The sequence below is a fragment of the Anomaloglossus baeobatrachus genome, chromosome 5 (assembly GCF_048569485.1).
Source record: "Anomaloglossus baeobatrachus isolate aAnoBae1 chromosome 5, aAnoBae1.hap1, whole genome shotgun sequence".
NCBI classification, from domain to species: Eukaryota; Metazoa; Chordata; class Amphibia; order Anura; family Aromobatidae; genus Anomaloglossus; species Anomaloglossus baeobatrachus.
The window spans coordinates 535668947-535682644 of NC_134357.1; the positions used below are offsets into that span (position 1 = coordinate 535668947).

Consider the following 13698-nt stretch of genomic DNA (forward strand, 5'->3'; position numbering starts at 1 on the left):
CCCGATGCTAAATCATTGACACCCGGGTATAGAATGGGTTCAATAGCTAGTTTTCTATAGTCCCAGTTTTTGTCTACAGTAGTTAGTACCCAAGATCCTGTGATTTATTCACTTTCTGCCTCACCCAGTTTTGTTTTCCTAACCAGATTCCATTATTCAAATCTCACTTTTCTTCAGCGCTCTATTGGGAGACCCAGACGATTGGGGTATAGCTACTGCCCTCTGGAGGCCACACAAAGCACTACATTAAAAGTGCAAGGCCCCTCCCCCTCTGGCTATACCCCCCCGTGGTATCACGGGTTCTCCAGTTTTAGCTTTGTGTGCGAAGGAGGTCAGACATTCCATGCATAGCTTCACAGATTTTAGTCAGCAGTAGCTGCTGACTATTTCGGATGGAAGAAAAGAGGACACATATAGTGTCCCCAGCATGCTCCCTTCTCACCCCTGGATGGTGTTGTAAGGTTGAGGTACCTATTGCTGGTACAGGGCTGGAGCCTGACATGCTGTTTTCCTTCCACATCCCCTGGTAGGGCTCTGTGGAAGTGGGATCCTGCCGGCCTCTCAGCTCTGACGCCGGGCTCCATCCACAGACCCATTAGAACCTGATGGAGACGGAGCAGGAGTACGATCAGGGACAGGCCCTGCATCATACAGGTACTCTGTGTCCCCGGCAGGCACAGACACACTCCGGGCTGGCTGGGTGTTGTAGTGCGCCGGGGACCGCAACGTGGAGTTGGTGTCCCTACAGATTACTGGGGGACTTTTTTGTGTATGGGAACGCAGCGCCGACCCCCTCTGGACCGGGCGGCGCTGCTGTGACTTGTGGTGCGCCGGGGATCCGCCGTCCGCGCTTTTACGGCGGCGGCGGTTATAAATTTAGTCCCCGGCTTTTTGGGCCTAGGACGCCGGCAGCTCCGATTCGTTCCCGCCCCCACCCTGTCATTCAGGGTAGGGGAGAGACGCTGTTCGCTAGCAGCGACGAGGGCTGGAGCCTGATTTACATGCTCCAGCCCTCATACTAAGCACAGAGGGAAGCAGGCTTCCCGCTCTTGGCCAGGAACGCCCAGGGCCCGCCCCCCTTCCTCTCTCGGGATGCCGGCAGCCATTACATGCATGCCTGGCTGGAGGAAGGACGCAAGGCTCTGGGAGACCTGGACTAGGGGCTATCTGGCGACCACACACCCGCTTTTTTAAGCGGGCGGTAAGCGATTTTTCTGTGCTGGTCCCTCTAGTGCCTCACTGTGTATCGGTGTACTGTATATAGATATATAGATATTGTATTTCTTGCACTGTGAGGTCGCTTCTGGCTGCATATCCCAGATCGCTCTGTGGAAGCAGCAACATGTCATCCTCAAAACGCAAGGCGGCCAAGGCAAAAAGGGCTGTGTATACTGCGTGTGCTGCATGTGGGGCTAATCTACCAGCAGGCTCCGATGACCCCCATTGTGTGCAATGCTCCGACCCGGTGCTGCTTCGCCAGCCGGAGTCAGGAGAGGTAGCGACCCAGGCTGAGACGCTTGTAGGTTCTGCCCCGGTGACAGGGACAGACTTTGCAGTGTTTGCAGATAATATGTCTGTGTCTATGGCAAAAATCCTTGAAACCTTGCAATCTATGCATGGGGCTCAGTCTTTGGGCACGGCGAGGCCTCTGTCCTCAGGTCCCCCTTACTTGGAATGTATCCAGCCCACAGGGGGGTCCCCGGCTTCACAGGCCGAGGTTTATGACTCAGATGATAGCCCCAGCCACCCTAAGCGAGCTCGCTGGGAAAGACCCTCGACGTCTTCACACTGCTCAGGGTCTCAGCGCAATCAGTCTCCCTGTGATGTGTCTGATGAGAGTGATCAGGAATCCACTCCTGGAACCCCTCTCAACCTGGATACTCCTGATGGGGATGCCATGGTAAACGATCTTATCTCAGCCATCAATAGGCTGTTGGATATTTCTCCCCCAGCCCCTTCAGCAGAAGAGGCGGCTGCGGAGCAGGAGAAGTTTCGTTTCCTTTATCCCAAGCGTAAATTGAGTGCTTTGTTAGATCACTCTGACTTCAGAGAATCAATCCAGAAGCACGACGCTCACCCAGAAAGGCGTTTCTCTAAACGATCTAAAGATACGCGTTTTCCTTTCCCCCCTGAGGTGGTCAAGCGCTGGACACAGTGTCCAAAGGTAGACCCCCCGATTTCCAAACTGGCAGCTAGATCCATAGTTGCAGTGGAGGATGGCGCTTCACTTAAAGATGCCAATGACAGACAGATGGACCTTTGGTTAAAATCTGTCTATGAAGCCATCGGCGCGTCGTTTGCTCCGGCATTCGCAGCCGTATGGGCACTCCAGGCTATTTCAGCTGGCTTAGCAAAAGTGGATGCTATCATGCATCCAGCAGTGCCGCAAGTGGCGCACCTTACCACGCAGATGTCGGCGTTTGCGTCTTACGCTATCAATGCGGTCCTAGAATCTACCAGTCGCACCTCAATGGCGTCCGCCAATTCGGTAGTTTTGCGCAGAGCCTTGTGGTTAAAGGACTGGAAAGCAGATGCTGGTTCCAAAAAATGTTTAACCAGTTTGCCTTTGTCTAGAGATAGACTGTTTGGCGAGCCATTGGCTGACATCATTAAGCAGTCCAAGGGTAAAGACTCCTCTTTACCACAACCCAGAACAACCAAACCTCAGCAGAAAAAGTGGCAGCAGAGGTTTCAGTCCTTTCGAGGTTCGGGCAAGACACCATTTACCTCGTCCAAAGGGACTCAGAGGACGCAAAGAAACTCAGATTCATGGCGGACTCACACACGCCCCAAGAAAGCAAATGGAGGTACCGCTTCCAAAGCGGCTACCTCATGACTTCCAGCCCCCTCCCTCCGCATCGCCGGTCGGGGGCAGGCTCTCCCGCTTTTCCGGCATTTGGATGTCACAGGTCAAAGACCGGTGGGTGACGGACATTTTGTCTCGCGGGTACAGAATCGAGTTCAATTCTCGTCCTCCAGCTCGGTTCTTCAGAACCTCCCCACATCCAGACCGAGCAGATGCTCTGCTGCAGGCGGTGGCTTCCCTAAAAGCGGAAGGAGTGGTGATCCCAGTCCCTCCTCAGGAACAAGGGCAAGGGTTTTACTCCAACCTCTTTGTGGTTCCAAAAAAGGACGGCTCGTTCCGTCCTGTTCTGGACCTAAAACGGCTCAACAAACATGTGCACGCCAGGAGGTTCCGGATGGAAACCCTCCGCTCTGTCATTGCCTCAATGTCCAGAGGAGACTTCCTTGCCTCAATAGACATCAAAGATGCTTATCTCCACGTGCCAATTGCTACAGAACATCAACGTTTTCTACGTTTTGTGATAGGAGACGACCATTTTCAGTTCGTAGCTCTTCCATTTGGTCTGGCGACAGCCCCACGGGTCTTCACCAAGGTCATGGCGGCGGTGGTAGCAGTCTTGCACTCTCAGGGACACTCGGTGATCCCTTACCTAGACGATTTATTGGTCAAAGCTCCCTCTCAGGAGGCATGTCAGCACAGCCTGAATGCTACGCTGGAGACTCTACAGTCTTTCGGATGGATCATCAACTTTCCAAAGTCGATCCTATCACCGACTCAGTCACTAACGTATCTTGGCATGGAGTTTCATACTCTAGCAGCGATAGTGAAGCTGCCGCTGAACAAGCAGCGGTCTCTACAGACAGGGGTGCAATCTCTCCTGCAGGGCCAGTTGCATCCCTTGCGGCGCCTCATGCATTTCCTAGGGAAGATGGTGGCAGCCATGGAAGCAGTTCCCTTTGCGCAGTTTCATCTGCGCCCACTTCAATGGGACATTCTACGCCAATGGGACGGGAAGTCAACGTCCCTGGACAGGAAAGTCTCGCTTTCCCAGACGGCCAAGGACTCTCTACAATGGTGGCTCCTTCCCACATCATTATCTCAGGGAAGATCCTTCCTGCCCCCATCCTGGGCAGTAGTCACGACAGATGCGAGTCTGTCAGGGTGGGGAGCAGTGTTTCTCCACCACAGGGCTCAGGGGACGTGGACTCTGCAGGAGTCCACCCTTCAGATCAATGTTCTGGAGATCAGAGCAGTGTATCTTGCCCTACTAGCCTTCCAGCAGTGGCTGGAAGGAAAGCAGATCCGAATCCAATCGGACAACTCCACAGCGGTGGCATACATCAACCACCAAGGAGGGACGCGCAGTCGGCAAGCCTTCCAAGAAGTCCGGCGCATTCTAATGTGGGTGGAGGACAGAGCATCCACCATATCCGCGGTTCACATCCCAGGCGTAGAAAACTGGGAAGCAGACTTCCTCAGTCGCCAGGGCATGGACGCAGGGGAATGGTCCCTTCACCCGGACGTGTTTCAGGAAATCTGTCGCCGCTGGGGAGTGCCGGACGTCGACCTAATGGCGTCCCGGCACAACAACAAGGTCCCGGCATTCATGGCGAGGTCGCGCGATCAAAGAGCTCTGGCGGCAGACGCCTTGGTTCAAGATTGGTCGCAGTTTCAGCTCCCTTACGTGTTTCCGCCTCTGGCGCTCTTGCCCAGAGTGCTACGCAAGATCAGATCCGAGTGCAGCCGCATCATACTCGTCGCTCCAAACTGGCCGAGGAGGTCGTGGTATCCGGATCTGTGGCATCTCACGATCGGTCGGCCGTGGTCACTGCCAGACCGACCAGACTTACTGTCCCAAGGGCCGTTTTTCCATCAGAATTCTGCGGCCCTGAACCTGACTGTGTGGCCATTGAGTCCTGGATCCTAGCATCTGCAGGATTATCTCAAGGAGTCGTTGCCACAATGAGACAAGCTAGAAAGTCGAATTCTGCTAAGATCTACCACAGAACGTGGAAGATTTTCTTATCCTGGTGCTCGGCTCAGGGAGTGTCTCCCTGGCCATTTGCATTACCCAAGTTTCTTTCCTTCCTGCAATCGGGGTTAGAAAAGGGCTTGTCGCTCAGCTCCCTTAAAGGGCAAGTTTCGGCACTATCCGTGTTTTTTCAGAAGCGTCTAGCACGTCTGTCTAAGGTGCGCACGTTCCTGCAGGGGGTCTGTCATATTGTGCCCCCGTACAAGCGACCGTTAGATCCATGGGATCTGAACAGGGTACTAGTTGCTCTCCAGAAGCCGCCCTTCGAGCCTCTGAAGGAAGTTTCCTTTTCTCGGCTGTCGCAGAAAGTGGCGTTTCTTGTTGCGATCACATCGCTTCGGCGAGTGTCTGAGCTGGCAGCTCTGTCATCCAAGGCTCCCTTCCTGGTGTTCCACCAGGACAAGGTTGTGCTGCGCCCCATTCCGGAGTTTCTCCCTAAGGTCGTATCCTCTTTTCATCTTAATCAGGATATTTCCTTGCCTTCTTTTTGTCCTCATCCGGTTCACCGGTATGAAAAGGACTTACGTTTGCTAGATCTGGTGAGAGCACTCAGAATCTACATTTCCCGCACGGCGCCCATACGCCGTGCCGATGCACTCTTTGTCCTTGTCGCTGGTCCGCGCAAGGGGTTGCAGGCTTCTAAAGCCACCCTGGCTCGATGGATCAAAGAACCAATTCTAGAGGCCTACCGTTCTGCGGGGCTTCCGGTTCCTTCAGGGCTAAAAGCCCACTCAACCAGAGCCGTGGGTGCGTCCTGGGCATTACGTCACCAGGCTTCGGCTCAACAGGTGTGCCAGGCAGCTACCTGGTCCAGTCTGCACACTTTCACCAAGCATTATCAGGTGCATACCTATGCTTCGGCGGATGCCAGCTTAGGTAGAAGAGTCCTGCAGGCGGCAGTGACACCCCCGTAGGGGAGGGCTGTTTTGCAGCTCTAACATGAGGTATTTCTTTACCCACCCAGGGACAGCTTTTGGACGTCCCAATCGTCTGGGTCTCCCAATAGAGCGCTGAAGAAGAAGGGAATTTTGTTACTTACCGTAAATTCCTTTTCTTCTAGCTCTTATTGGGAGACCCAGCACCCGCCCTGTTGTCCTTCGGGATGTTTTTTTGTTGTTTGCGGGTACACATGTTGTTCATGTTGAACGGTTTTTCAGTTCTCCGATGTTATTCGGAGTTAATTTGTTTAAACCAGTTATTGGCTTCCTCCTTCTTGCTTTGGCACTAAAACTGGAGAACCCGTGATACCACGGGGGGGTATAGCCAGAGGGGGAGGGGCCTTGCACTTTTAATGTAGTGCTTTGTGTGGCCTCCAGAGGGCAGTAGCTATACCCCAATCGTCTGGGTCTCCCAATAAGAGCTAGAAGAAAAGGAATTTACGGTAAGTAACAAAATTCCCTTCGTGTCACTTTACCTTGTAATAACTCAGGAATGGTTCTTCTGAGCCCCGTGTTTCTCATATTTTTTTCTTTTCCAAGTCACATTGTACTTTATTGTTAGAGGTAGAATTAACTTAATTTGTTTTGTTTCTTTATGGCAAAATGTGAAATTTGCCCCAAAATAAAAATATTTATATGTGCACAAACATTGATTTTCTATGCCCTTAAAATAGAAAGTGATATCACAAAAATAATAGTTAATCAACAGTATTTACCATATTTCTACGTTATGTCTGATATTTTTGGGATTCAATTACCTTTTGAAGTGACTTGGAGGGGCCTATATCTTAGAAAATTGCACTCCTCATAGTATCAAAAACCACATACATTCAATACATTTCTTAACCCTTAAATTGTGTAATAATAATTGCCAAGGAAACTTATGAGACCTTAACGATTAAACATCAAACACATTGTGTCTTGGGAACCGCTATGCAGGACTATGGCCACTCTCACTACAGTGTTAAAAGGTCTATGAATAGAAGGTGAAGACAATGTGGAAAACTGTTGAAATTAAAGCAGAGACGCTGAAAGATGGGCAAGATGTCTGCATATGTTGCAATATTTTGGGGACTCAGGTGCTTGAGAAAGGGGGAGAATTTTTGTATTTAATTTGCAACTACTCCTGAATCCAAGAATTTCCTAATGTTTGATCACATGGCAGGGCTCCGAAGGGTTGGAACGCTATTTGGCTATTGGAATAGAACACAGATTATGTTGGAATAGTTTGTGGGCATCATTTGCAGAACTCTAAAAACAGAAGAAAAACCTACAAAGTGACTCCATTTTCCTCAGTGTAGTGACTGTTTTTCACCCCACAGGCATTTTCTGGAAATTAGCACGTAGGGGATGTTGCAGAGAGAAGACTACAAGTATGCCATTTTAGTGATTAATACATAGTCCCCAGCTTCTGCTGCTAGAGACACACAGCATCGTTTTTAAGTACCCTATTTTTCGGACTATAAGATGCACTTTTCTCCCCCCAAATGTTGGGGGAAAGTGGGGTGTGTGTTTTATCGTCTGAATGTAGGGCTGTGGGGAATAAGGGTACTGCGGTGGAGCGAGTCATCGGGGGTACGAGCAGGCTGCCGTGACCACGTGGGCCCGCTCATTTCATATGCACGCCCATCCTCCCGCCCATCTCTCAGCGCTGAAGCCGGCGCTGACAGGTGGGCGGAATGATGGGCGGGGCATGCGCGCATACTAAACAGCCAGTCCACATGATCACCCCTGGCAACTACAGCCTGGAGTGATCATGTGCGGCTGTATTCACTGCCTCCCGTGCATCATCATCAGTGCGGGGTGCAGTGAATCAGTATACTCACCGTTCCCCTGCAGCACCGCGATGTCCTCCTGTCCACGGCTGTGTGGAGACTAGTGGTGCTCACAGCGATGACGTCATTGCTGTGCGCACGTGTCCACACACAGCCGCGGCCGACACAGACAGGAGGACATCGCGGTGCTGCAGGGATCGTGGCCGGCTCCACACAGGTCAGCGGGGCTGCTGCCGGCACAGACGGGTGGAGGAGCGATACTGCGTGGAGCGAGGAAAGGTGAGTATAAACATTTAGGGGGTTTTTTTTGTGTGCCACAGGATGCAGGACATATAGCAGGATGGGGGTATATAGCAGGATAAGGGCATATACCATGATGGCAGTATATAGCAGGATAGGGGTATATAGCAAGATGATGGCATATAGCAGGATGGGGGTATATAGCAGGATGGGGGTATATAGCAGGATGGGAGCACATACCAGGATGGGGGTATATAGAAGGATGCAGCCATATACCAGGATGGGGGTATATAGCATGATGCGGCCATATGACAGGATGGTGTATATAGCAGGATGGGAGCACATACCAGGATGGCAGTATATAGCAGGATGGGGGCTATACCATGATGAGGGACATATATATACAAGGCAGGAGGATCATTACCAGGATGGAGTACCTTAGTAGAGAATTTGGGGACATTACCCCCATAATAGTGTCACCAGCAGATCCTCGCCCCATAACAGTGTGTCATGACCACAATTTATGCTTAAAATTTTATTTTCCTATTTTCCTTCTCTAAAATCAGGGTGCATCTTCTGGTCCGGTGCGTCTTATAGTCCGAAAAATATGGTACTTCCCAGTACAGCAATCTTAAACCTGTGAAAGATCAAAGTGGGGCGTAATAGTTCCTACTTAACATTTTTTGGTGGCCTATTATTCCAATATTTGGGAGGCAGAATTAACAAAATGGGTGGAAGATCATGCTCTAGTGCAGGGATGGGGAACCTTTTTACTGCCGGGGGCCATTTGGAATTTTCCACCAACCAGCGGGGGCTGCACACCATTATCAACTTAAAAACTACCTGGCTGTATGTAGTGAAAAAAATAATTAACTCACCACTACTGTGATGTCCAGAGCTGCTTCTCTTTGGTGCAACTGTGATGTTTGGTGATATTGATCATGTTGTTTCTGACAACTGCTTTTCCAGGTTTGTCTTGGTCTGGAGATGCTGGAGGCATAGACATCACAGGAAACACACTGACATACACATCACAGGAGACGCCTGGGCGCATAAATAACAGGAGAGGCTGGGGCATACACATCCCAGGAAAGGTTAGGGCATACACATCCCAGGAGAGGCTGGGGCATACACATCCCAGGAAAGGCTAGGGCATACACATCCCAGGAGAGGCTGGGGCATACACATCCCAGAAGAGGCTGGGGCATACACATCCCAGGAGAGGTTGGGGCATATACAGCACAACAAAAACTGGGGCATACACATCACAGGAGAGGCTGGGGCATGTACATCACAGGAGGGGCATCTACATCACAGGAGAGGCTGGGGCATACACCTCACAGAAGAGGCTGGGGCATGTACATCATGCCCCAGCCTCTCCTGTGATGTACATGCCTCAGTCTCTCCTGTAATGTTCGCTGGGGCATATACATCACAGGAGGGTGTGGGGCACAGTCATCACCATGGTGGCGCGGATAGCCATGGCGGTGGCACAGAAAGCACTATGGGGGCACAGACAGGACTGGGGGACAAGGACAGCACTGGTGGCGGCAGAGAAAGCACTGGGTGGCAGCATGGAGAGCACCAGAAGGCAGCACGGAGAGCACTAGGAGGCATTACAGGGGCGGCACAGACATCACCGGGAAGGCACGGACTGCACTGGTTTGAACAGAGCACTGGGGTGTACACAGCATGGAGCGGCGATTGGTTGCGTACTCACAGAACTGGGAGGGAGGAGGCGATGGAGTCACACAGCACAGGTCTGGGAGGCATGTACAGCAGGGAGCCTGGTAAATCTGCACCTCTTCTGTGACTGTAGCACTGCATGCTGCTAACCCCGCCCATAAGGTAAGCCCTGAGCATGCTAGCACAGGCCAGGATTAAGCCTAGGATGTATGTTCTGCAGTCAGGTCCTGGAAGGAGCCCATACATTCTAGCATTTAGTAGTGAGTCTGTTACAATGCACGGGCTGCAGTCAAGATCTGCAAAAGCCCGTAGCATCTACCCACAGGCCAGGGAGCTTGCGCTACTTCACATCACACAGTGGGATTTAAAGGTCTGGCAGCCAAGAAAAGCGCGGCTGCCGCCCGAGCACGGCGGTCCCTGGGAATGTGCCCAGGGTCTGCAGAACAAGTCATCGCGGGCTGGAGGTCCCCCCCCTGCTCTAGTGGTTCCTGCTATGAGATCTACTATTAAATTGTGCACTGTTTTTGTCTTGAATAATTTAATTTTGCTATTTCAATATCCTAATTTCTATGGATCTTTTAGAAAATTTTAAATATTTTTAAGGTTATTTTATTAAAAAAATAATTTTTATTCTTGTCAGATGCCTGTACATCGAGATCACAGGAAAAACTGAGATCTGCAGTTTGTAAATCAGATCACCTTGCAAGCATACAAGATATAACTGAAGTATCTGTCAATATTCCAGATATACCATCATCCCTATACAACAAAAATCTATCATCTGATCGTATTAAACAGGTCCTATGTTATAATTCATCACACACTATTGAGAAAAATAAAATTCAAATATGGGGCGTTAAAGATCAAACTACTTTTACAGCAAAAAATACATTTTCAAGTGCAGAATATGGAAAAAGTTTTTACCTCAAAATGTCTTCTGGAACACATCAAAAAAATCATACAGAGATGAGATTTTCTTCTTCAGAGTGGGGCAAAAATCTTAACAAGAAATCAGAGATTTTTACACATGAGAGAGAGAATGCAGGAAATGAGCCATATTCATGTTCAGAATGTGGGAAATGTTTTGCAAAAAAAGAACATTGTGTCAGACATCAGAAAACTCACACAGTGGAGAAGCCATATTCATGCTCAGAATGTGGGAAACATTTTGGTAGCAAATCGCAACTTGTTACTCACCATAGAATTCACACAGGAAAGAAGCTATATTTGTGTTCAGAATGTGGGAAACATTTTGCATGGAAGTCACATCTTGTTCAGCACCAGAACATACACACAGGGGAGAAGCCTTTTTCATGTTCAGAATGTGGGAAATGTTTTTCAAAAAAAGAACATTGTGTCAGACATCAGAAAACTCACACAGAGGAGAAGCCATATTCATGCTCAGAATGTGGGAAACATTTTGGTAGCAAATCGCAACTTGTTACTCACCATAGAATTCACACAGGAAAGAAGCTATATTTGTGTTCAGAATGTGGGAAATGTTTTGCATGGAAGTCACATCTTGTTCAGCACCAGACTATACATACAGGGGAGAAGCCTTTTTCATGTTCAGAATGTGGGAAATGTTATGCAAAAAAATCAAATCTTGTTCAGCACCAGAAAGTACATACAATGGAGAAGCCTTTTTCATGTTCAGAATGTGGGAAATGTTTTGCACTAAAATCTGTTTTTGATCAGCACCAGAAAGTACATACAGGGGAGAGGCCTTTTTCCTGCTCAGAATGTGAGAAATGTTTTGCACGTAAAACAGAACTTGTTCGACATTTGATAACTCACACAGGGGTGAAGCCTTTTTCATGTTCAGAATGTGGGAAATGTTTTGCACGTAATGCAGAACTTGTTCGACATTTGACAACTCACACAGGGGAGAAGCCATATTTCTGTTCAGAATGTGGGAAATCTTTTGCACAAAAATCACATCTTGTTGAACATCAGAGAAGGCACACAGGAGAGAATCTATATTCATGCTCAAAATGTGGAAAATGTTATATATCTAAACCTCATGTTGTTAGACATATGAGAACTCACACAGGGGAGAAGCCTTTTTCATGTTCACATTGTGGAAAATGTTTTTCCGAAAAATCAGAAATGCTTAAACACCAGAACATTCACTAGAGTTTTTGGAGCCTTATTCATGTTCAGAATGTGGGAAATGTTTTAATCAGAAATTACTTTATTGTCCATCAGAGACCTCACACAGAGGAAAAGCCCTTTTAATGTTCAGTATGTAGAAAAATGTTTTACCCACAAATGGCATCTTCTTGAACATCTGAAATCTCACATGGGGAGAAGCCATATAGAAAATAAGTGTTTTACTTGAAATTCGTATTTTGTTGGGACACCAAGAAAATCTCATATGAAGAAAAACCATTGGCAAACTGTATAAGAAAATGCATTAGACAGTGAAAGTAAAGACAAAAGAGAAAGCCGTTTTGAATTAGAATAAAAATATATGCAGTTACTAATATACATCTGTTATCTAAAAAGAAAATAAAAAAACAATATTCTATGTGCACTGAATATTTCACATTGTATATTAATATATTCAATATATGGACAAAGGTATTTCTAACCTTGTGGTGCCCTGCGCCACATGGTACTGCACCCCCAGTAGTGTGTAGTACTTATCCCGGGTCCAGGGAAGGTCGATGCCTGGTTTCCACTGAAGAAGATAAGAGACGGACTCGGCTGGCAGAGGTGGAACGGAGGAATCTGGCAACCAAGGAGCGCCTCCGGCGGGCCCGTCCATTGACCCGGGGAGAACTCCACAAAGGTACAGTCTCCAAATTTTACCTGAATAAGGGGTGGGGGTTCATCGCTGAACCGAGACTGGGTAGGGAGGTGTTTGTGTCCTGGCGGGATGTAGAGGCCCATCTCCCCAGAGGTAATTCTGGTCGAGACCTGTACCCTGGTGACTGAGTTGTCTACACTCGACAAAAGGGAGAGCGGGACTAGTATGCCTTGGATGTGGGACTGTCTTGTGGAGGCGGCAACTGCAGCATTAGTACCCACCCCAGTGGCAAAGCCAAAACCAGTACCCATTGTCCCCCAAGAGCCCTACAGAGACAGAAAATGGAACTGTGATAAGGCCGCCTAAACCCCAAAAGAGAATTACCTGAAACTGGCTGGTCACGAATTCCCATGCTCCCAGTAGATAATGTTTGAAATGTTCCCTGTTTAAAATTATGGACAACCACCTGTTGTGCACCCTTCCAGAATTATTGCAGTCTTTCTGGTCCTCTGGGATAACTGCTAAAGTGGTGCACTGACCAGTGGCACACTGGACTCCCAAACGAATGTAAATTACCGTTTTTTGTTAATGAAGGTGTGATAATACTCTATTGAAAAATGTAAATACTGGAACCGGGGACTCAGGGTTAGGGAGAAGCAACCACCAGGGGGAGTCAGGAGCACACAGTGGGAAGAGCAGGTTGACCTAGTGAGAGTAGTGAACCCAGCCGGTGGCAGCAGCTGGGGGCAACAGCTCAGAACACACAACTACAACAAGGAGAACAGCTTCAGACACAGAGCTGAGTGGACGTGACGCAAGGAGCTCTGTGGGCCAGGGCGTTCAATACGGTCACTGGGGAGAAGCAGGCGGCTGTTTCTACAGGACTAGCGCTGTCAGGATACTGAAACCTAGGGCAGATATACTTCACGTTATCTACCAACTCTGCAAGGGTCGTGGGGAACGGCTAGAACAGACAACGGACCCGTCCCACCGAGTCTGCAGCAAATAGCATATAGGATTCAGGGTTGAGGACCGGCCCCACATCCGAACCGCGCTATCAGCATACAGAACGGGACACTTTACTGACACCGGGACCCTCGTGCTTCACGCCATGAGGGTCTGATACTTAGCGCATCAAAGGAGGAAAGGACACACACCGGACTTGACCTTTCACGGATCCGGGATCGGCTGGAGCCCATCGTGGCGGAGACCAGTACTCTGGGGCAGCTCCTGAATTACTTGTGAGTAAAAATACCTGGAACTGCAGCCCGTGACTCTTCCTCTCCTTTACCGGCGCCATCATCCAGCGCTGCAGCGCCAACTGAGACTACCACCACCCCCGTCCTCCATCATCCTCCTAGGGGTAATTCCGCTCTGCCTGTGGGGAGTGACACCATCTCGGCTGCGACCCTTACCATCAGCCCCGGAGAGCAGCAGCGGCGGCCCATCCCTGGCCGCGTACCACAGGT

General features: G+C 49.3%; 1 protein-coding gene across 1 annotated transcript in view; it reads left to right on the forward strand.

The window, feature by feature from the left end:
* The window catches only part of LOC142312926 (uncharacterized), a 130151-nt gene that overhangs the window by 16048 nt on the left and 100405 nt on the right, over positions 1-13698 (forward strand). Inside the window, 4 exon segments of the mRNA XM_075351914.1 lie at positions 10118-11599; positions 11602-11665; positions 11667-11727; positions 11729-11815. Of these exon segments, the coding sequence (XP_075208029.1) occupies positions 10118-11599; positions 11602-11665; positions 11667-11727; positions 11729-11815 (1694 nt within the window).